The 24,344-nt window shown below is 41.9% G+C and overlaps 1 protein-coding gene across 2 annotated transcripts in view; it reads right to left on the bottom strand.

The window, feature by feature from the left end:
- Nucleotides 1–24,344, bottom strand: part of slc20a2 (solute carrier family 20 member 2) — a 63,949-nt gene that overhangs the window by 21,730 nt on the left and 17,875 nt on the right. For both annotated transcript variants that reach the window (XM_050051748.1, XM_050051747.1), the window contains exons 2-4: nucleotides 6,012–6,586; nucleotides 1,604–1,744; nucleotides 550–635 (exon numbers count right to left, since the gene is read on the bottom strand). In XM_050051748.1, the coding sequence (XP_049907705.1) occupies nucleotides 550–635; nucleotides 1,604–1,744; nucleotides 6,012–6,300 (516 nt within the window). In that variant the 5' untranslated portion in view covers nucleotides 6,301–6,586. The remainder of the gene's footprint in view (nucleotides 1–549; nucleotides 636–1,603; nucleotides 1,745–6,011; nucleotides 6,587–24,344) is intronic.

Here is a 24,344-nt window from a genome sequence, read left to right on the forward strand (position 1 = left end):
CAACACAGCACACATGACATAAAGATGAATTATTCCTGATGCAAATAGCCTGCAGAGACAGAGATGAACTCATCCCGAGTTTGACCAAGCTACAGAGCAACAAATCGTCCTATGAGTCATTCAAACATAATCCTGCAGTCGTGACCTCAGGATGAGCCGCAACACTTTTCTCTTCCTGGTCTGCCAGAGATCGGCTGTTACGTAACAACAGATCTGAGGGTGTTGCCAAATCAAATGGATTTTTATCTGGGCTGAAGTTCTTCGGACAGGTTTGTGTGTACACTTGCACGTCTGTGTCTAGATTCTTGTTTTTAAGCTCGACCCACTCTGACTGTCCACTTCACGGACAGTCGTCAAACAGTATTTTTTATTACTCTGTATTCCAGTGCCCTGATTTAAAAGCTTACGACCCACATGTTTATAAGATTAAAATATTATTGAACCAGTAATACAAATAAGAAGCTATGAATTCACTGAGTTGGGGATTGGGTTTATTTGTGTTTGTGTGAGTGGGTGAGTAAGAACAACAGTGCAGTAATTTCAGTCTACCTTGTTGAGGATGAAGTGTCTGATGAGCAGGAAGAGGAGTCCAGACATGAGTCCAGAGAGCAGGGGGGAGATGAACCATGATGCCACTGGAGAGGGAGGAGAACAGAGCATCTTACAATCACCCATTGACACACAGGGTCCCCACACATCTTCATGGGAAACTTCCACATTTTAAAAAAGACTATTGTACTGAATTGGAAAGACAGAAACAACCTCTCAACATCCCGGTGACATCATCTACTCTCTCAGTACATTTCAATAAGAAGACAAATAGCATTTCACAGATGTTGGGCTCCATTCATTACCACTTATCTACCCTAGTAACATATACATACAACACATACACACTCTTACCCTGGTAACTACCTCCTCCTACTGCTGCTGACACTGATGCCCCCACCTACACATTCATCAACTATAGAGAAGCCAGCCCTCCACATCTGCCAGACCTGCCTTTTCCAGGTCTTCCATGACTGTGGGAAGCATCGTGAGGCAGCAATGACTGTTACAACTGTCTTTTCTTCCCTTTGTTTTTCCTGCCATGACTCATCTGTACTTATGCAATATCCTAAACTTCCCCGAAGTACCTTTAACTCTTAAGGAACAGGCATGGACTTTTATTTTGCAGGTTAAGGAAGCAACAGCCGGAGTTTTCTCCTCTATCTGAGAGAAAGTCTTTCACTTAAAGTATGTCTTGAGGCTGCACTGCATGCTGGTCTGCTGAGACTCCTAATGGTGAGGAAATTGGTAACTCTGCCTCCTCTAATATGGATTACTGGCTGTGTAAAATGGTCGAGGGAGTCATCCTTGCTGAAAACAGACTGATGATTACAGTCAGTGTTTTGCAGAGCTAAAAACCTCTGCTGTAGCTGTGCTGGAAATATCTCAGTGTGGCAATATTAAGTTTATATTCTGGCAATGTTCAAAAGTAAAGTGGCACTTTATTTATGTGAAGATTATTGTCTGTGTGTGAACATCTCAGATATACATAGGCAGGCATGAGGATATACAGTGAACATTGCAAACACACACACAAACACAAACTAGTCCTTACCGATCTTGACAAGCTGCATCCACTGTACGCCTTTGGTGCCGATGGCCACCATGGAGAAGCCGATGGTGGCGCCAACAATGCAGTGAGTTCCAGAGATGGGCAGTTTGAGGAAGGAGGCGATTAGCTGCCACACTGCCGACCCTGGGATCAGAACAGACAAGAAGCTCAGATGTTTTTCATATTTAATTATTTCCCACAAGTAAAAGCTTTCAACTAGACAAATAATACTATATATATTTGTTGCATCATTGTGCTTTTTTTCCCTCTAAATATAAAGCACAAAAAAAAAAATTCATACTGCGCTGTAAGTTGTCATTTTTAAAAGATTTTTTGTGGCATTTTTGCCTTTATTTGACAGATGTCGAAATGAGACAGAGGGAGACAAGTATGACACGCAACAACAATCCCAAGCAGGGATGAGAATTGAGAACTAGTTCCAGCGAAAAACCAACTTGTGGGATCCTTCAGAATTAACCAGAACCACGAGACGTGATCACATCACTCCAGTTTTAGCCTCATTTCACTGGCTCACAGTATGCTAAAATAGATTTTGACATTTTACTTGATTACATTTAAGGCTCTTCATGGTCTCTCTCTCAGCTATATCTCTGACCTCTTAGTAACGTACACGCCAGGACGTACACTAGGTCCTCTGGCAGAGGTCTTTTGTTTGTTCCAGACGTCTGGCTGAAAACTAAATGGGACAGAGTGTTTGATTTCAGGGCAAAGAGGCTCTGGGACAGTCTGCCTGAGAAAATCAGGTCGGCCGAAGTCCCTTCTTAAAACCTACTTTTGTCGGAAAGCCTTTCCTGATTTTACTTGGGTTTCAAGTTCAGTTAAACTGTCTTTTATTTCCTCAGTTGCACATTGCGAAAAACAAAAAAGACTTCAGACTTATGTGTCCAACAACAAGAAGTCATGGCTGAGAGGAAGAAAGAAACAAAGAATGATGACAACAGTGCAGCTTGTAATGTCTCTGAAATGATCATTTCAAGTGACGGTGGATGCAACATGGGCTTATTTATGAGTGCCACTGCTTCCCAGCAAGTCTGTTCCCGAGGGTAAATATCTTATTTTACGATAATGCTGAAAACCTGTGTGTGCCTAGGAATCAGACTGATAAGCAGAAGCGATAATGTCACTGCTATCAATAAAATCTTACCAATTCCCATTCCTAGTCTCAGGTTAGAATCAAACTTGGGACGTTGAAGTTATATAGCACGCACTGTAACCACTCAGCTACCAGACCGCTCTGTGTCATTTTTGTGTGCAAAAACTTAAAGTAGTGACATTGTGCTACTATTTGCGGCGTTCTTCACTGGATTGAAGCTTTTTAAGATGACAGCACGTGACATCTTACGTGCTTTTTGATCTTCAAAATTATTGTTTTAGGTTTGAGTTGTTTGTAAAGGTCGGCACAGGTGAACCTGTATTTTAAGTATCAGTATAATGTGAAAACAGCAGACACATTAACCTCCATGAGCACAGACTAGTTTCCAAAAAAATGGAAAAAGGAACACCCACACAGGTATACTATAAACATAATCACACAAAATGCTTTGATCTAAAATTGCTTAATGAGATACAGTAACTGCAGTGCTTTTAACACATGGGATTATACATCTTTAACAAAGGCGTATTCTGAGATGCAGTGAAGCCTACTGCAAAACTGCATTTGCAGACAGGCGCTCATAATGACAAACAACAGAGAATAACACTTCATTTATCGAGACAAAAACCCCGTAGGGTCTGTGAAACAATATTTTCCCACATGCCAATTTATTCTCAGGCAGCAGAGTCCATTATTTGAATAATAGGACCTCAGTGACTCATTGTCAGGCTCGGACATTTTTTCAAAGCCCTAAATTAGACACTGACATATACAGCAAATACTGCATTGTGCCGTTTCTGTGAATTCCGAGCAAAGTGAAAGTATTCTGCTTTTATCTCATCAAATCAAGAAATAAAAACTTCTCATTCTGTAAAAACAATAAGGCGGTGAACAAGCGTTTCCTGTTTGAGATTAAAAAAACTGTTCAGTGTTTCCCCAATGTTCACTCCCAGCAGCACATCACACCTGACTTTTCAGTGAAACGGGAATCCCCTGTGCATAATGTCGCCTTATTTATCACCATTTCCCAGCAGTCACTCTGTCATTAAAATGGCATTGTCTCAGCAGGAGCGCCATTGTTTCCTGCTCTGCACCATTCATTTACTGAGGTAATGTAATGTTGGTGTGTAAAGCTGCTGTTTATACACAACAATTCGTGCTTGTGCTTCACTGTAGATGTGTTTTAATGCGAAGAACAATGACAGGCCTTTCTCTGGAAGTGTTTACAATGATGCAGCGTTAGTTAACGCTTCACATCTTAAGGTTTATCTGGGAGTAAATTAAACTTGCTTTCACAGTGTTGCTTTGAAACTTTGCAAGCACAAAACAAATTTCACAACATTTCTTATGAATCCAAAAAAAGATAAGTGGTTAAAAAAACAAGTGCAGATGTTCCTGAAATGAACCTTTACCAACTAAGACTAAAAACAGACTCTGCTAGAGTTGTTATTTAGCAGCTTAGTTTGGGTTTCTGAGCAAAAGGAAAAACAGTTAAAGCCACAAACAGGTTAGATGAATGGAGGCATTTTCATGTAGCATGTAACATGTGATCCTATGGACATGTGGGGTCAGTGAGGCTGCGGCGTGGACTCTGATCACAGCAGCTCAGAGCATTTCAGAGCTGTTTGTGAGGTCTGGATCTAGATTCACTATCTGTAATCTTCCAGGAGAATGTGTGAATGTTACATGTATTAAAACAGACATGCTACTCTTTCTGTCCTCGGATCAGGATATGAAAATAAAAACCTGAGTTGAAGCAAAGTTGCCCAGCAGGTGTTTACAGGAGAAAACAAGCATGTATTCAAATTGCTATTAAACATGCAAAGCAGAGGGAACAGCAGAACCTGCTGCGAGGTAACTCAAATAAATTAAAATACATGTTAGAGCTAAAATGGTAATTTGATTTATTCATTAGTCGATAATCTGAAAATTAGGCGGCAACAGTTTGGATAATTGTTTATTTGTTGCATTTGCATATAAATGCCAGCATTAACATCCAGCTTCCTAAATGTGAGCATTTTCTGCCTTTCTTTGTTTTCTATCATCGTGAATTGAATATCTTTGGGTTTTGGAGTGTTGTTTGGACAAAACAAACAATTAGAAAAGGTCAGCTTCAGCTGCAGGAGCTTCAGATAGACAGTTTGCACCATTCATTCGTTGCTGTCCTAATATCCCTCTATCCATAATGCTCCAAATACCATCAACATCAGCGTTTACCTCGAGAGATATTTCTCTTTCTCTACACACACTTCAAAATGTTCACATCTAAACTGTGGTACTCACAGAGGTTTCTTTTGATATATATTTCATAGCTGCATCTGACAATTATTATCATCATCATCAGATCACTCTGTTCATTATACTTATGACAGCTTATTGTGAAAAATTAATGTCTCATTCTGTCCGACCAGCAGTCCTACACCCAAAGATATTTGATTTACAATGGCGTCAAATAGAGAAACAAATCAGCAAATCTTCACATTTTGCCCAACTGATGTTTCTGTTACAAAACAAAGCTATTATTGCATCTAAAACCTTTTCTCACTTGTTATTACCAGTCCGTTTCAGTTCATGATGGAGCAAAGAAGCAGCAATAACTCATGTGTCAAAAGTGGGACATACATTGCAACTACATGACTTACTGGATTAAGGCTGCAACCAACATTTATTTACATCATTAATTAATCTGTTTATTGTTTATTTCGACTGACTGACTAATGATTTTGCCAATAAAATGATGGAAAATTATGGAAAATGGCCACTCTGATTCCCAAGAGCCCATGTTAGAAGTGTTGTCAAACATATTTATTTATTGATATTCATTGATTTTGAATATTTGAAATAGTTTCAATGCTCATTTTGGCAGCATCAATACACTGGTACCAGCCAAGCTCTGTCGCTCTGTCTTACTGTTAATGTTTACTACAGTCATTGTACTGTTCTCTGCTACTAACCAAGACATTTTATAGCCTTGTTATATTTATCTTTTAATACAAATTTTACATTTTATGCCATCAATGTAAATGTTTCCCTGTGGTATCATATCTGATCTTGAATATCAATATTTTTGTCAAAGTATTGCATCAAAGTTATAAATTCCAGTATCATGGCATCTTCAAACTTGTCCGACTAACAGTCCAAAACTCACAGATATTCAGTTTAAAATCATATATGACAAAGAAAAGCAGCAATTTCTCACAACTGTGATGCTGAAATCAGAGAATGTTTGATGTTTTTCCTTGAAAAATGAACAATTGATTGATAAAATTCTGTGATGGATGTAAAATTTAGACTTACCGAACATGGCGCTGACCTCCCCTGCCATGAGCACAGGCACGGTATCGTTGTACAGGCTGACGTCTATGATGCCCTTTCGAATCGTCTCGCCCACTTTGGCCCCCAGCAGCATTGAGCCCAGTGTCTCAAAGATCGATGCCAGGATGCAGGCCTGCTTCAAAGTGACCACGCCGGACCCCACCGCTGTACCAAAGGAATTGGCCACATCATTGGCGCCCACTGAAAAAGCCAGTATGAAGGCAATGACGAAGCCAAGGATCACCATCCACAGATACGCCTCCAGATCCATCTTGATGTGACTTCACGGGAAAAAATCCAAGTGGAGAAAAACAAAGAACTAGCTTAAATATTCTTTTTTTGAAAAAAAAAAAGAAGTGCTCTGTGCGCTTTTAGCGGAGGACTTAAGGTAAGTCCGCTCCTTTTCTTCGTCCCCTGGTTATAAAGAGTTTGAGGGGAGAAGCACAGCCGCTAACTAAGCGTCTGAAGCTCAGTCCAAAGATTGGAGACTAGTGATGGTGGGTGCAGGGAGCATTCCATAGCTTAGTGTGAGGCAGCGAGTCTGCACGATCCTTCACCTGCCAGAGAAACGAGAGAGAAGAGACACAGACACAGATTACTATCATGAGCCATGATGACTCTTTTTTAACAGCAGCTACATCTGACAACACCTCCCTGAGACTTCCTCAGAAAACCTAAAACAAAGGAGGGGAGGGACCTTTTGGGAGAGAGAGGAGGAGCACTTGTGAAGACAACCCCCCCCCTCCCAAAAAACCGTGAAGGATTCAGGATGGATGATGCCAATGAAGAACTGGCTTTGATGAAACAGGGCACAGTGTACTCCAGTGGGGAAAGCTGAGGACATCTCGGATAGCCACAATAGGACATCACAGTCTGCACTTCAAAGAAATCAAATCAAACCGTTGAGGAGGGCCTGCTGTTTGCGCTGCTGATACTATAAAAAGACCACAGTATCCAGAGTGAGATGTGAGCAATGCTCCCAACATTAGAGTACATTGTTAACACCTTATCCCCAACACAACAGGGCGGCTGACGTCTCTGCCAAACCTGATTTTATTTCACAGGTTTTCTCTTTGCCTCACGTCCAGATAGCCTCTGACAGGAATATATAATTTACTGATTATTAGACCACCAGAATATTTCAGCCATTATCACTTTCATGTCTGACACAGAGATGCCAAAACCGATAACTGGCAGAATTACCAAGGATATTAAAATGTTTTACATCACAGTATCCTGAAATGCCCTGAAGCAGTCTGATCGTGCTGATCGTACTGAAAAAGAAATGAGAACCAAGAGACGGTTTCAGTTTCACAGCCTGGTGGATGTTTGCATGGCAAATTGCATTCTAATCTTTGCTTATTCAGCTTCTGCATGACTGCAGCGGTGCTCAACTGGGCGACAGTCAAAGGTGCACGCCAGTTTAGTATCAAGCTTTGGAGAACAAGTTCAAACAAAATCGAAGGCTTTGCTGCAGTACAAAATGGAAAAAAAAAAACCTCAGTGCATGGATTTAAGTTGAGACTGCAATGCAGTAAGAACATCAGCAGTGTTGTTTTACTGCTGCGAGAGGTGAGAACAATTCATTAAAGTGCACTTTTTGGGGAGGGGGAGTTAGGTAAACTGATATTACAGAAGAAAACTGTAACTTCAGCATCTTTCCAAAACAATAAGCTTTACAGCCTTATAATTTTAAGGCTTAAATCACCTAAATGAAGATCTCTACGGATCTTGAGGGGACATTTCTATGTAAATTAGCAAACCTGCTGCTCATTTACAACCTTAACTACTGTGACATTCACTAATTAAGAGGTAACCTAAAAAATGAAGGGATGACAAGAGATTTCAAATGCAATTGACTGTAAATTACAGCTACTGAAAATCAGCAGGAGTCTCTTGTGACTGGATCAGTGGTTTGAGCTGAAATGATTAGTTGAGTTACAGAAAAGCTTTGCTAACTGGTTGGTAATTGGTGCTAATTAGTTTCACATCATTATAACTGTAATATCTTTTGGTTTAGACTTGGCTGAGCAAAAAAAAAAGGCATTTGAAGACGTCATCTTTGTCTTTAGGAGATTGTAACATTTAATTTTCCTACGTTGTGTCAGCGGTGTGGACTCCAGTCACAATTTGATGACTTTAGACTTGACAAAATGAAAAAAGACTTGCAATTTGACTTGGACTTTAACACCAGTGACCCATAAATTCACTTGGACCTGAGCCTTTTGACTTGAAGACACTTGATAACCTCACCGAAGTCTAAGTAAAAGTATGCTAGCGTAATACTTCAGTCCCTGTTACTAGCCCGGTGTGGCTACACATTCTGGCAAATAAAGGCCTGTCTCAATTAGAAACCTGGTCTGATTACCATGCAGTTCATTTTTCTTTGGATATATAAAACCAGGTTGTTGGCCACCTCGAATTATGTGTCCATTCCTCAATTACCCTGCAAGTTATTCATATTACCTTAGTCCGTAAGGGTTTTCAGGTCAAAAGAATCAAAAGGGTTTTTCATAAAAAGTAATACTCATACTGGTTTAAATAACCAATTTGATTGTGTTGCTGAGTAACAGTTTTGTGTGAAAGGAACTAAAGGCCTGTTCCAAATATAGGCCTGTTGATTTTAGTGATTTAAGCAAATAATAGCCTGGGCTATTAATTAAAGTTTTATGGTATTTCAAATGTGTGCCACGTATCACTTTATTTCTTGAATAAACTAATAATATTCATTTCCACCAAGCCTACACTTAATCATCCAGATCCACTTTGTCTGAGGCAATCCGACAGTCGGTAATCCGATGATTTAGTTAACGTACAAAAACTGCATGGTGGTCAACAAAAAAGGAACTGCAGTAAGCTAAACATGCGGGTCAAAAATGTAAGACTGAGACATAAAAACTTCCAACAAACTTGTTTTGACAAATAAATACAAAATTTAAAAAGCATTCATGACTTTTGCAAATGTCATATATCATTACTCTGTTGTTCAATGGCATTACATTTGGCAAAGAGCGCATTACGACCTGTTTAGGACTCAGAACTCTAAAGATAAAGATCAGTCTTGACTTGTGACTTACTTGAGGCTTGCAAAACAAGATCTTGGTCATATTTCTGTTTTTTGTAGATTAAATTATTCATCAATAGTTAGTAGTTTAGACCTGCTAAAATATTAAGAGTGATGGGTTCATCTGATAGAAGGTCGATCACATCGGGCAAACAGCTTCCCACGTCCCTGTAAACCTCCACAAGGCTTATTTACGTCGCAGCAATGACAACATGCTTTTGAAACGGATGATGAGGCCACCAACACTGCAGCCTCTGGTGGTCCCTGAGAAACCTCTACACCACAAATGACTTGGTCTGGGTTCTTTCTCCTCTTTTTCTTTTGTCTCTGCCACATAATCAAAGTCATTTCATTGGGGGTTAAAGGCAGCGCATTTCCTTCTATGGTTAAGCCAATTGTTAATGGGGAGCATTAAATGTAAACAGCTTGCAGGCCGGACTAGCACATTCTCTCGGCATGAACCGGCTGTGTGCTCTTCATCGCGTGGGGGCAGGCAGCTCCTTTCTAAATATCCTGCGGCAAGTTATGGCTCCCTCCTCCCGACTAAGAGCTCCATCTGGAATAGTTGAGGTCACGTCCTGCTATCCTTTATCCTTTGTTGAACCACAACAAACACATTAAAAGATGATAATAATTCGTCTCTTGATCACGTCTGCGTAAGACCGCCATTTAATCGGGATGTAGTAAAGTGACACTCAAAATTATTATTGTCAATAGTTAAAGTCTGATTTTTTCCTCAGACACTCAACAGATCCCAGGACAGTTCTTTTCTATATAGATGGAAAGAGAGCTCAGGGGTTGCCGAATCTCAAAAAGACTGAGTAAAAATGATGTGATCCTTCGCTGATCCCTGAGGGGAAATTCTCTTTTCACCTGCTTCCCTCCAGAGAGAGATCAGAGCGTAGGATCAGAGTGAAAGGATCACAGCCCCTGGACTTAAAACTTCAGAGTGCTCAGACAGAAATCTGAGACTCATTGACTGAAAGTCCATAAACTGAAGTCATGAACTCACGTCCATCAAGACAATTGCTACTAAAAGGTTAAAACTAAGTTAATAATTCATGGCCAAACATAACAACCCTTGGTAGGGTCTCTATCTGAAGCTTTGAAATTCAATTGATTCCTTAAGTGCTTCGTGTCACGTTAATTTGGCTCTTAAGTAGAGTGGTTTATCGGAAACTTTAAAATGCTGTTTCATTGAGTATGCACTGATAGGCAGGCATTTTCAGACTTTTAAGTCACCCACATCATTTTATTTCTTCACCTCAATTCATAATCTCTTCATTTGAATTGTCTTTTTGTTGGAAAACCTTTTGAGAAGAGCAGAGTAAATACCACAATTGAGAGTCACTACACTGACAGCAGCAGACCTTGAAGGACAAACAGAAAACGCTCTCAAATGTTTAATCCGGGGAAACACCTCCGCCACAAGAGGACCACATTCAAATATGGCCCTCCGTCATGCAGACACCAACCAGAGACTCCTCAGGGGAAACAGTCAAACTAGACACCAGAGAAAGCAGAGAGCACATCGTTCAAGCGTGAGGAGGAAAGATGAGCATGAGTGACTCAAGTGTGGGTGTGTGCGCCCAAGTATCGGGCGTTTTTAATAAGGTCTGCAATTTTCTAAACAGGGAGGCTCGACATGACAGCTGCAGCTGACGCTCGGTCCATCCTGAAGACCTCGTCCTGCTGTGAACACATGAACACCAGCTCACATGCCGCCGCTCCCAGTTGTGCACATAAAAACTGTTTTCTCCAGAGTGATGCAGTCTGGCGGTAACCTGTGGAGTCCTCTCACTGACTGCTGTGCTACAGAGGATTCAAACAGCTCCTCAGTCCTCCAGGAATGTTAAAAAGGTCGCTCCAGCTTCAGCTTTTGTCAGGGTTACAGGATACGATCAGTATATAAAGTGAAACTAATATGACTGCCTGGGGGCCCACAGACCAATCACACAGCCCTGTGTTGTACACATCGACCTTCACCCTTATTATCTGTGAAATTTTGAGATTAATAGTTTTCTCTTTCTCGGGGAAATTAATAGGGTTTTTGATATGGTTCTACGAAAGCTAAAGTGCCTCAGTAACCTCCAGATTTGGAAAAATATAATAATTAAAAAGCTAAAATTAACCCAGTGCCTGTAGGTAAATCTTCTCTGCATTAAACTTATTTTAAGTATTATAGAAGCAGTGCAGGCCATGAGGGGCCAGTGCCTCCTTAAAGGCAACGACAGAAGTATTTCTAATATTTAGGAAGCAAAATGTAGATATTTTGGAAAATGTACTTATTTGCTTTCTGGTTAAGGCTTAGATAAGCAGAGTGTTGCCACTGTCATGCTGCACTGTAAATGAGAAACTATAGCCAGCAGCTTCTAGGCTTAGCTTAGCATGACAGCTGGAAACAGCTAGCCTGGCTCTGTCCAAAGCTAAGATAAGGTAACCAGTACAGGTGGAACGATACATTGATCTGGATCGATATCGATTCAATGATCAACGACCCAATATCAATGATGGAAAGTGAAAGCATTCATACATATCATTTTTAAGATACACCTTTAGTTTGAAATTCCCATAGCACATCTGCTTCATCATTTCCATCCAACCAGTGCAAGCATCTTCGCACCAGGTAGCCGAGGAAAAACAATGAGGATATTTACTGATATGATCTCGTATCGTTCACAGGCCACGGAGTCGTATCGTGGCAGACTTTGTGATATCGGCAAATATTATTTATTACCATACAGACATGAGCAGTGGTATCTATCTTCTCATCTAACTCCTTTAACATGTATGTCATCCGGGAGGACAGGAAACCCGCACAAAAAACAGAAATACTGCAACCTCCCACACGAGGAGCTCTAATTAATCCTGGTGGGGTTCAGGTAGGGTTGGTTAAATATGCACAATAGGTTGCCGATGCCGATATGTGACCAATAACCGATGACATATTGACATATTCCCTTTTTTTTCCCTACCTAATTTTAGCTATCGTCAGGTCTCTTCTGCAGTGGAATTGACATAATATTATGCATGTATATTCTAATCACGATGGCCCATTAGCCGATGGATACCAATGACGTGCCCATATTATGTTGCATCCCAATCAAATATTCTATTTAAATCTATTGTATTTAAACAGCTTGCAATTTTTCCATGCTTTTTATGTACACAAAATTGAACATAATGGACTGCACCTCCTCCTCCAAATGTGGTGACTGCAGAGACACAGCAAAAACTGGTGTTTCTTGGACATCCCTTTCATCTGCAGACCGCTCAGCCACCAACCTATGGACAGTCTCCAGACTGCCAAATATAACCACAAGCAGGCTGCAGTCACATCCAAGCTGTGAGACGCTGTCAACAAGAAGCTGGCACTCTGCGAGGAATCCTCCAAACTGTCCTCAAAAGTACACCACACTTCCAAAACAAACACCTGTCTGCTGCTCTTAACATCTGCTGTGTTCGCTGCCAGGTTTGAAAACACATCAAAATGTCTACCTGCACGGTTTGAACGTGGAATACACAGCCTGGGAATGTTTGTACACTCTCACAGATGAGGAGGTATATGACCTTATGACCTTGAATAGCAAATCCAGCCATGTTGTGCTACATAAAGCAACCGTTCAGAGAGCGCAGTCTAAGATTTATGGGTGTGATGCAAGTTAAACAGGGCTCTAATGAAATGGGTTTCTTGCCAATAGACTGGCTGTATTATCTTCAGTATGCAAGAGGAGTCCTCAGCATCTCAGGCTACACCATCAAGCTGTGTGACTTGTGAGTGTTAACACTGCTCCACTGAATGATTCATCGGGACCTTGAAACTTCTAAGAGTTCAAGCCTTTTGAAAGCAACACATTATAAAAGAGTAAAATACATTAAAAAACGAGTTGCATAAAATGTTATACAACCTGCGTGAAGGTTATCGCTTCTCTTGCCGTCTTTATTTCTCCGTGCCAATCACAAAATCATCAAGACTAATACTGAGCATGTCGTGTGTTTACTCTCCACTGCTTATATTTGTAATATACCTTGGAGGATTATTACACCCAGAAACAGAATTTGGTAACATCTGCTCAGTCAGGGTTGCCAATAAGAAAACAAGCAGAAGCAGCAGTATAAATGCCGATTCACCGGCGGAGACCATAATGGCTTTTTGCTACCTGGGTGAGAATGCACAACATGATTATGCCGCTGGTCATTGGGATGCAGAAAAATGAGCCGGAGATGAAACAGTAATGTTGAATTTTATTTGAAAACCTGGCAGCAATGATTACTTTACCCGAGGGAAGGAATGGCTTTTCTGCTCAATAAAATAATTCAGGAGAGTTGTTTGAGATGATGTGCAGGCAACTCACTAACCGGGGGACAGAGTATGTTTTGAATATTTGGGGAACTTAATGTGTATTTATCAACTGCTGAAAAGGAATTTCATGGTTGATTATGATTTCTGATACACAGCAAAATAAGAGTTCGCTTAAAAGACCGGCGCTGCGCATATTGATAAAGATGACGGACCCACTTTGTTTCCTTTTCGAGGGGCAGCAGCTCTGACTTTATCTTTCTGGAGGCGTCTGAATCACAGCAAGATTACTGTGAGTTAAAAACTAAACTACGACAAAGTTCAGCTGTGATAAACTCTGGAGACGATCAATGGATCAGGCTAAAGTGTGAAACAAACGGCTTCTCTTCTCAGCTCCGGTGAAGCTTTTATCACGTCCTACACAAAAATGTGTCGCGACTGCTGTCCAAGGTGCTGAACCCGAGACCACCGGGGATGCAGGAGCCGTCTGAAGTGACTGCTATTGTTTGCACTTTGATATACTTTACGACATCAGGAGATATCTGACTTTATGTAAGAAACATATCTAACAACATTATAGTGTGAATACTTTGGATTATACTACCTGAGCAATTTCAGATGTTCATGATAGCGATGTCTGCAATTAGTCGACTAGCTAATTAACTGTGCTACACTATTAATTAAAATTATAATTATTTTCTGCAATTGCGTTCACCCAATAATTCATTTATTTATTTTAATTTATTTTCCTAAATGTCATTTGTTGACTTTTATTCAGTGAGTTGTTGTCGTGCTTTATAGGATAATGTGAAATGTTCATAATGCACAGTGCCGCACTTTTCAGCAGCATTACAAATAAAATTAGATTTTTGAAAAATGTGATTAACAATTTCAAAAGAATCTTATATTTCATGCAACATTTTGTCGTACAATGTTTGACTTTATAGACTGAATTGCGCTAAATTTTGACTGTTTTCTGAGTGTTTTCTTACTTTTCAGACTAGTTGACTAGTTTGAGTTTAAACTTCCGTTAATAAGTTGAACATTTCTAGTTTATGATAGGACTTTAACTGACAAATCATATGTGTTTTGCTGTTGTTTAAGTAAAAAAGTGCAGCTTTGTGAGGTTGCACTTAGGTGCAGGATTGCTTTGAGGTTAATGCTAATGCCAGTAAACTCACACCAACACTCAAATGACTCAACTCTAACGTTAAACCTGTTAACAGTTCGGTAATGCTAGCTTTGTGATGCTAACAGTTAGCCCTGCCACTGTGAGTGTGCAGCCAGGGTGTCTCCTACAACTGTCCCCAGCACAGAGCTCACACTCCTGCAGCAGTAACAGTAGCCCCTTTTACACTTGGCGAATGTTGGGCTGTTTTGCTGGCAAGCTGCGAGCGTTTAGACACAGACACACTAGCGAGTTGATCCAAGGTGCCCAATTTTCCGCCTCATAGGGGTAATCATATTAGTGGAACCTTTTTGGTTTAAAAAGACCGAGGCAGCCTTCCACCACGGGAGAGGCTGTTGATGACTTGTGGGAGGAGCTGTTGATGACGCCGCATGTGTGACCCACTGGCGGTGGGCGGTGACGCAAACCTACTACACTACAGTAAAGATGAGCAACTGGGGAGACAAAGAATTGCGCGCCCTCCTTGTCCTCGCAAATGAAGAGGCCATTAACCGGCAGATGACGGGGACGGTGAAGAACGGGGCGACTTACAAGAGAATCGCCGAAGGACTGACCAGCCACAGCTTCCCTCCCACGTCACTGTTTACGTCACACGCTGAGCTACACGTTTTGTTACTTGCTCACGCCCCCATTGCCCCAAAAAAGGCGCATTCTGTATAAACAAAAGTAGGCAGGCGGCATTGTGCTGCACTCCCTGATTTTGTTTTTATACTGGCAATGCTGATCGAAGACTGATTGGGCTTTCCTGCAAATTTGCACAGTTCCTGTTTAAAATGGGCTAGTGCTTGTGTCATGATAAGCAGTGAGTAAGGGGGGAGGCCCTAACTAAGACAGCATTTCCTTTTACCTCTCTACTGGCCCTATAAAATAGCCTAGGTAACTTATTTGACTGTAAAATCAACACATTGCTGGTTAAATATATATGCACATAATGGTGTGTGTGTGTGTGTGTGTGTGTGTGTGTGTGTGTGTGTGTGTGTGTGCACTTCATTACTAGTAAGTAGTGTGCACTGGGGCCTGTTGTAATTACCTTACACCACTGACTTAAGTTTTCCTTTGTGACTTGTTGAATACTCCATCTCCCACTATTCACACCGTGTCTCACTGCATTCAGCTTTATGTCATCTTCTAATTTTGCCAATTACTCAGTGAAGATAAAAGACAGCCTTTCCTATCTGTAAGTGGCTGTTGCTCAGGAGGTAGAGCAAGTCGTACACTAGTCATTAATGGCTCAAACCTCTGCTCCTCCTGTCCACCTCTTGCTGAAGTGTAGCTTAACAAGTCAACACTGACCCCTAAATTGCTCCCAATAGGCAGGCCCTTGTCTTGGCATAGCAGCAGTGTGTGAGAGAGGCAAACTGTAAAGCACTGTGTCTGCTAAGGTAAAAAGGAACAATATATGTGCAGTGCGTTTCCCATTCACCATCTTATTCTCAGCTTGAAATGAACTGCTGTCCCTTCTTTCAAAAGCTACCCTAAATAAAAAACACTTGAAAGTGGCATCAACTGTGAGGCAACATGCTCTTGAGGATTATTTCTGACAGACACTGTTTCTTCCTGTGGGTGTCAGGTGGTAAAACAGTACACACATAATGAGGGCACTGACACAAAAACACACAACATGGGCAAACAAGACTAAATTAGGTCTTCGAGTTATTGATGCTGGGATGTTAAATAAGGGTGTCTTAGAGGACACAGTCAGGATTTTAAAGGGGAAGTTGTGCAATACATGATAAGAATATTAACAGTTTTTTGACAATTAAGTGAAGAGCATATCCAGCATCGCAACCTGAGCGGAGCGTTTTACCTGTTACAGCACTGACCTTTTGATGCATGACTCTAAAGGGAAACTACTTACTGCCATCACTTCTCTAACTGTTTGCTGTCGCTGCCGTACAGTGCTCATTAATCTGCCTGAGATGCCACTGCACCACAGCCACAGCTGGTGCAAAACACTGTGTCACGAGCTACAGTCTGCATTGACACGCGGCTGCACTATCCACGCACTGATTCAACTCTCCCCCCCCTCCTCCTCTCATCAACTTACCCTTCATCTCTAGGCACTAGCTGAAAGGACCAGAGCTAGAACATGCACGCAGCGTCAGATGATGACTCACAGCAGCATCATAACCAGTGCAGGCTAATTGTTACACCTGAAGCATACGCAGCTGCAGCCCGTGCCTCCAAGGACACCGGGTTGCTCACATCTACCAGATGGCTTATAAAGTTAACAAAACAGAGAGGTATGTTTAAGACAAAAGAACGGACACAAGCAGACAAGTAGGCCTGAAATCAACTCCACTCACCTTCATGTCTCCTCACATCAGTGGAGGGTGAGAAAGTGGTGGAGATGAATGAATGTCAAAGACAAAATGACAGTATGAGGGAGAGAAACACACAGACTGAGAGGAATGGCAGGCTGGAGAAGAAAAAAGAATGGACCGGGAATAAAACCGGGGGGTGAGCACGTGATATGACGGGAAATAAAATTATGAGGAGAGAGTGGAGGAGAACAGCTGATGACAGGAGGAGAGGAGGAGTGAAAGGAAGGAGGGAATCAGCAGGTTGTGGTGGTGTTGCAGGAGAGAGAAGGAGGGAGCTAACAGAGAGAGAGAGCAGCACAGCCAGCTGAGTCTAGACTGCCTCTTAAAGGAAAGTATCCGCATTCACAGCACACGCCGTCCAATGACGAATGCCGGAGAGGCTGAGGTGCGCCGCTGACTGGCTGTCTGTGTGCAGAGAGGATGGACAGATGGAGAGGAGGCAGCCAATGACTGCGGAGGAGGATAACCAAACGAGGGGGAGAGGAGAGGGAGGGGAGGGGAAGCTGTGTGTGGATGTGTTGTGCAGCCGGAGAAAAGCATGCCGACGGATCAAGGGCATTCGGAGCACTAGCATTCCCTTGGTTACTCTGGTCAATATAATAAGCACCTTTCGGCACCTAAATACCGACACACATGTCCAGAAGGAGAGCAACAATGTGAGCTCTGGATTGCACAATCATCTGTGATGCTTGTTACTGCATATGATGAAATGAGCTGTGCCACTTTGGGCCGTTTTTCTTGGTAACACAGAGCCCCGTCACACACACACACACACACAACACACACACACACACACACTAGCTCAACACTGTCATCTGGCCTCGATCCACTCATCACTTTCTCTGCTACAATCGTCCCTTTCAAAAGACACGCTGGACAGTATGTCTTTATGTGACTTGGTTTCAGCAGGCAGAGACGGCGGCTCTCGTCGACACAATGAAGAGTGCGGATCAGATCCACTGCAGGCTCAAAGCAGACCCAACGTCTACGTCAGCTATTCCTCAACTAGGGCTGCAACTAACCAGTATTATTTTATGGTTGATTATTTTGTTGATTAATTTTCTCAATTAATTAGCTGTTTGGCCTTAAATGTGTTATTTAGTCCACAACCTTGAGATATTCAGTTACTGTCATAGTGGAGAGAAGAAAGTTTTTTTTTTTTTAAACTACTCAATTGAAAATAACTGTCATATTTGCTGAAGCTATCACTATATTCTGAAAGAAGTACATGAGACAGTCGGCAATAAAATTCTGTCCCTCCTCTTCCTGCTGCTTCTGAAAGCATTCACTGGAATCAGACCACAGCGTGGTCAGGGACTATCAATCAGAGCTGAGGAGTCTCTAACGCAGCTGTCAGTCATGTCATTCGCTCTGTAAACTGCAGTCAAACAGTCAAACTAGGCAGCGCTGATCAAATATGAATCAAGGTTCTGTTACTGCATTGCCTGTTTCTCACCTTAAATGTTTTCAGAAACATGTTTTAGTGCACTGTTTAGCTGTAAAATGAGAAAATTCCCATTTTACAGCTAAACAGTGCACTAAAATGTGCTTTTGAAAACACTTGAGGCAAGAAATAGGCAATGCAGGAACAGTCCTCATCCGTATTTAATCAGTGCTGCCTAGTTTGACAGTTTGCCTGCAGTTAATGAGCGGTGACTGACATGATTGACAGCTGCGTTAGAGGCTCCTCGGCACTGACTGTTTATTTTCGTTCATGTGCATTAAGGCCATTAGAAGTTAGGGATGCACAATATTGGATTTTTTGATGATATTCAATATGCCAATACATAACAACCTTTTTGGCTGATAACCAATACCAAAATCAATGTATCCACTTTTTTCCCCATCTAATATTAGTGATCATCAAGTTTCTTCTATTGTGATAATAACATCATATTATGCATGCAAACTCCTATTGTGAGGGCCCACCAGCAGATGAAGACATGAAATACAATGCTTTTCAATGTATGTAATATTCATTCATTTTGCAAAATAGGAAAAAACATATTGGCCAATTCATTTTAAAGTTGATACTGGCTTTTACTTATAATGTATCGATATTATCCGCATGTTGCCTGATTCCTATGACGTGCCAATATTATCGTGCATCCCTATTAGAAATGCTACAATGCAATAGAGTAGGCAAAAAATATTATTTTTTCTGAGTATCTGTCTCATTGAGTGCTGTGTGAACGACAGTTTCAGCCAACATGAGAACAGTTATTTTTTTAATAAAAGTTGCCGACTGTAGCTTTAATCGCTGCAGCTCTATCCTCAACCCCCTCTATTAATGCTACAGGAAGCACGGAAAGACAGATACTACACACTACCTCAGACATTTTGACAGGCCTTTCTAGTGAGGTAGTCTGTGAGAGATAAGACAAGAGAAAAAGGGCTCTACAGGAAAAAAATAATAATATCACAATATTTTTGACCAAATACATACATACACATACACATTGTGACATCACTGTAGGGTTAACTGTTGGTGTTTTTAATGAATATTTATGAGATTTTTACTAAATAATCATCAGTAATGTGGATCTAATGACTACGTGGGTAAAGGCCAATAATAGTACAGCTGGAAATTACATCACTTTACTGTAGCCTTTAAACCCAGGAAACGACAACATGTCTTCTTCTATGTCACAGTCCATATAATATTGATATATTGCCGAGCCCTAGTTGAAGCTGTTTGTTCCTTGGAGCACAATACTCAAATTCTTCTACAAATTCTTCAAGCCTGTTTCTTGCACGACCTGCACATAATCCTGTTTTGACTATATACACTTAAAATCATTACTCACGTACACCACTGAAGCTAAGGCAAAGTCTGGCGCCTCCGGTTCAGTTCAGGTCCTGTTCCCTTCGTTCTCACATACTGTGGAAAGACTACACTCGGGCCGATAAATTCATTTGTCTGGTGCCGTTCAGAGGTCGGATCTTGTGTTTGTTTGAGTTCCTGTGGTTTTCTGCTCTATTGTCTCTCACTCATTCTCTCCCTTTCTGTGCCCCCCCAACTGGCCCTGCCTGCTAAAAAGCCTATCTGCGTCAGCTGCACCTGCTGCCTCTGACTCTGTGCTTCGCAGCGGGGAGGCGCTCTCTCCTAGAACCAAAAACACACATACACACACACTCTGTACAGTGTTGAGATCAGTCAGCCTCCATGAACAGGAGGGGGGTCGCTTAAGAATGACAACAACAGCGTGCATGACTGCGAAGAGCATGTCGCCCTCAACACTGTCTTCAAAGGCTCCTCACACACAGACACACACACATTTCCATAAATCCTCACTCATTCTATTTTCTCTCCGCTGCCGTGGGTCTGCATTGCAGCACTAAGTCAGGTTGTCAAGAGGCAAGTAACTCTGGTAATCCTTCAGATTGCTTCTGACGGCCATTACAAGCACACAGGCAATCTGTCAAAAAAGGAAAAAGAAAGAAGTGGGCCTGAAGCTAAATCATTAGTTTCCAGTGCTTTTTGGCTGATTTTCCCTGATAGCTATGAGTTATCCTCATCCCACTGTCTCCCCACCATCACTTAAGTCCCAAGGCTGCAGTGAAACATCTCAGGACTTGAAACTAAATCGCCTCTTAACTTCATGCTTTATGAATATTCATTGTCCCTTGGCAAGTTTATTTAAGTTTCACACAAGAACCGACAGCATGCTGTGACTTCATTAGTTTCAAATCTAATTTGGGGGGTGAACAGTGTGTGTTAAGCCCCTTTCCACCGAGCAGTACAGTTCAGTTCAGTTCGATACGCATTTTTTCCGTTTCCACTGTGAACAGTTGTGGATGGTATCAATGGAACTGTTCCGTACCACCCTCATTTTTGGTCCCCCCTCTGTTGGGGTACCTAGCACACAGATCTGGTACTAAAAGGTGGAGCTGTGAACACTGCAGTCTGTTGACTGGTCAATAGAGGATGGTCACTCTGCTCAGGGCTGAGTTGTGGCTGGTTTTGTAACCACTGTTCATACCATGGTGAGTTTTACATAAGTAAACTACAACTATAAAAATAAAGGATGTTTTGCTCTCTCTCACAGCAGCTGTAGTCTGAGAAAAAAAAATGAATTCACTGGGTCAACTGCCGGCAACTTTTAAGGTGGAACGTTTACTTGTAATGTTACTCAGTGCATGAGTTGATCTGAATCCATCAACACACCTTAAATTTCAATATGACAACTTTGACAATTACTTTGGTTGTTTTTTGTGTCTCTCTTGGATGACACAGACTTGTAGTAATGAGTGGATCTCCAAACGTTTAAAAATATATATATCAATTTCGTCCGAATGATGTGAACTGCGTATATTCTAATCCTTGCTTGGAGGAAAAAAAGCATTGTGGAGCGTCGTTCCTGTGGGCGATGGCCGGCTGCGCTTGCTTGAGAAGGACTTAAAGCACAAAGCCGCTATTTTTAAATATCCTATCGAGAGAGATGCTCACTGCAGCCTGAGAATGTTGGCGACCAATCTCGTTCTGCAGACAATAAACGAGACATCTGCGATGAAAAACAGTGAATGGAGCAGTGAGTGACAACAAGTCCGCCCACATTTAAGGGTACAGTTTACGGTGGTAACACTAAACGGACCTACCATGTCTGAAGGGTTACTTTTGGTTCCAAATGTACCATACCAAACATGTTTGGTGGCTTTAATGTTTCAAAACAATGGACTAAAATACAATAAGTACAAGCTGAGAACTACTGCTTTCATGTAGAATTTAAAATTTGAGAAAAACACCAGAGTATACTGTAGATAAGTTGTTGACTAAATAGCCCTGTTGAACAGATTTTGTGTCACTGGCACTCTCACCACTGCCGACAGAGACAAACAGCAATAAATCACTCAGTAACTATCAGTATCGATGCAGCAGAAGCAAACATAGCTTTTATCATTCCACACTGACTTGTCCAACTTGATCGCAACAAGCTCTGACATTATGCACACATAGGAAACAACACTCTCACGAGATCGAGGTGGACACAGTTTTTAGAGTCAGGCACTGCAGTTGCTTTAGACTGCTAGATCCAGGGCATGATAGGAAACGCCTAGCTTTCACATGATCAAAGAGCTGATTGGCTCTTAGTTTTGCCCACAAACACGACCGAAAACCCATCTTTTTTGTGTAAATGTATTATTCAATGCTAGATTGTAGACCAGGGTTGGGGCTCCTTTTACAAATTGACAAGAGGCCAGGAGCTGGTCCCAGCAACTCCACACAGGTCAGGTGTACACAGTGGCATTTCTAGGATTTTGGAACATTGGAGATTTAGCCCATACCTCTGTCAAAGGGTCCAGGGGATCCTCATCCTCCCCTGGCTGGAGCCTATCCCAGGGCTGACGCAGATGATATTCATGCTCACATTCACACCTACGCACAATGTAGTAGTGGTTAGCACTGTCGCTAACCAGTGCACCACCACGCAATTCCCTATGTAAATCAGTTTATTTTCGTGGTGAATCAGGAAATGGTAGGGGAGGCCGCATTTGGCCCATGGGCTGTAAGTAGAATGTCACTGTTGTAGAATCGTAGTCTCCAGTTTTGCAGATAAAACCTTTGTTGCACAACATATCTTGTGTGGTTGATAACAATAATAAAACAATAATAATAAGGAAGATAAAGGTTATAACGTGGTCTACAAACCACAGGTAGCCTACAGATGGATCTAACAGGATGTAAATATTTCTGACTTCCTGTTTATTCTTCAAAGGCTGCTGGAAACTGACTTGACCCCCTGCTGCCGCCTGATCTCGTCCACTTTCCAGGCGAGACGCAGCTCATCTAGAACAAGCCTATTCTTCTTTATATTAGAAGCCTGGCGCCTACATTACCCACAATGCAAATCAGCCGCCAATAGTGTCTTTTTAAGACTTGGGTTTGTTATACTAACAGCAGCTAATGTAGCCTGGAGCTGCTCGCATCGAGTACATATCAGGAGAGGGCTACAGAGGTCTGGTAACCTTTCTAATTCCACATCCCCCAATTCCTCATTTTATTTTCAAACTTGTAGCCTTCTGCCACCACCGGCGCCAATTATCAGATTCCGAGCTGCTCCCTTTAGAGCGCCATACAACCTTTCTCACACACGCAGTAGTGCTCTCCACGACCTGTAAACAGACTTGTAAAATCTGCACACATCTATTCAATTACATTCCCAGTCTACCAATTTATTATCCACTTTATACACATAATATCCCATCACTGTTCCTAATGAGATCTCTGCCACATTAGTGTTTGCGGCCTAGATGTCAAAGACTTTGCCACTCCATCAACTTTGATACTTCCTCTGTGGATTAATACGGAGGCTGGCAAGCAGCCTTCTTCGATCCAGCTTCAAGGGATGATAAAACCAGAGAAATGTCAGCCTCACCTTCCATCGACTGGACACATATCTGAGCCTTTAGTAACACTAAAGCAGGCCGCGTTACAACAGCAAACAATCGAGCCCCCCTCTGGCAGTGTTGAGTAAGCCGTATGTTTAAATACTCTTAAGGTCAGCTCTCTCTGGTTTCAGTGGAGACTGTGCACGGGTTTGACTCCCTCACCCTGAAATGGCAAAGTGGCTGAAGCGGCTCCTCCCTGTCCGAGTGTCTGTAACAAGTGTTTGAAGTCACTAGGACAAACACACTGTGTCCTGACACTGTTTGTGTTTGTCTAGAAAAGAATCATAAAAGGACAGTTGTTTACAGAAACACAATGCGAACAGTAAAATACATTTTACACAGATATGATTGATGACACTGATTGAACATTTAGAGAGACCTGAAAATTCATGGCTTTAACAAGCAGTCTTTTACCGGTAAGTTATTAAATCTGGAAATGATTCTGTAGAAATGTCCAGCTGAGTTCACACACACATACACACACACACACACACACACACACAATGCATAAAACCCACCCAGGCTAAAATAGCAGCAACACAAAGGATGCAGTGCCCGAAATAAGGCTTTTAGGCCGGCAGAAACTATTAGTCACCTCTGAGAATAAACCACGCTCACAACAGGGATCCTAATTGACCAATCAAAATGTGCCCCAAAGATGAATACAAAGCCAACTACTTTATTACTAACAGTAAGGGGCCCTGTTTTGTTGGCTAGCCTTCACATCTTAGGACTACCAACACAATAAGCCTTGTTACATACCAACAATAGCAGCTTTTTGAGGCTCTAGTCCGGCTTTCTTCTCTTTCTGCCATCTGCCTCCATGTTCTTGGGTGTAGGAGTCATCTTATCCTTGACCCTCTCCCTATTTTCCTCACACCCCCCCCCTCCCGCACTCAGCTTTAGCCGGACAGTTCCAGTTCTCTTCCACGAATCGGCGTAGGTGCCCAGCAGCAAAGCCTGCCCCCTTCACCCCTGTGCTTCCTCCTCTGCTCACCCCCTCCCAATCTCTCCTCATCTTAGGTGTGGAAGTGGAGAAATGTTGATC

This window comes from Epinephelus moara, chromosome 8 (assembly GCF_006386435.1).
Source record: "Epinephelus moara isolate mb chromosome 8, YSFRI_EMoa_1.0, whole genome shotgun sequence".
NCBI lineage: Eukaryota > Metazoa > Chordata > Actinopteri > Perciformes > Serranidae > Epinephelus > Epinephelus moara.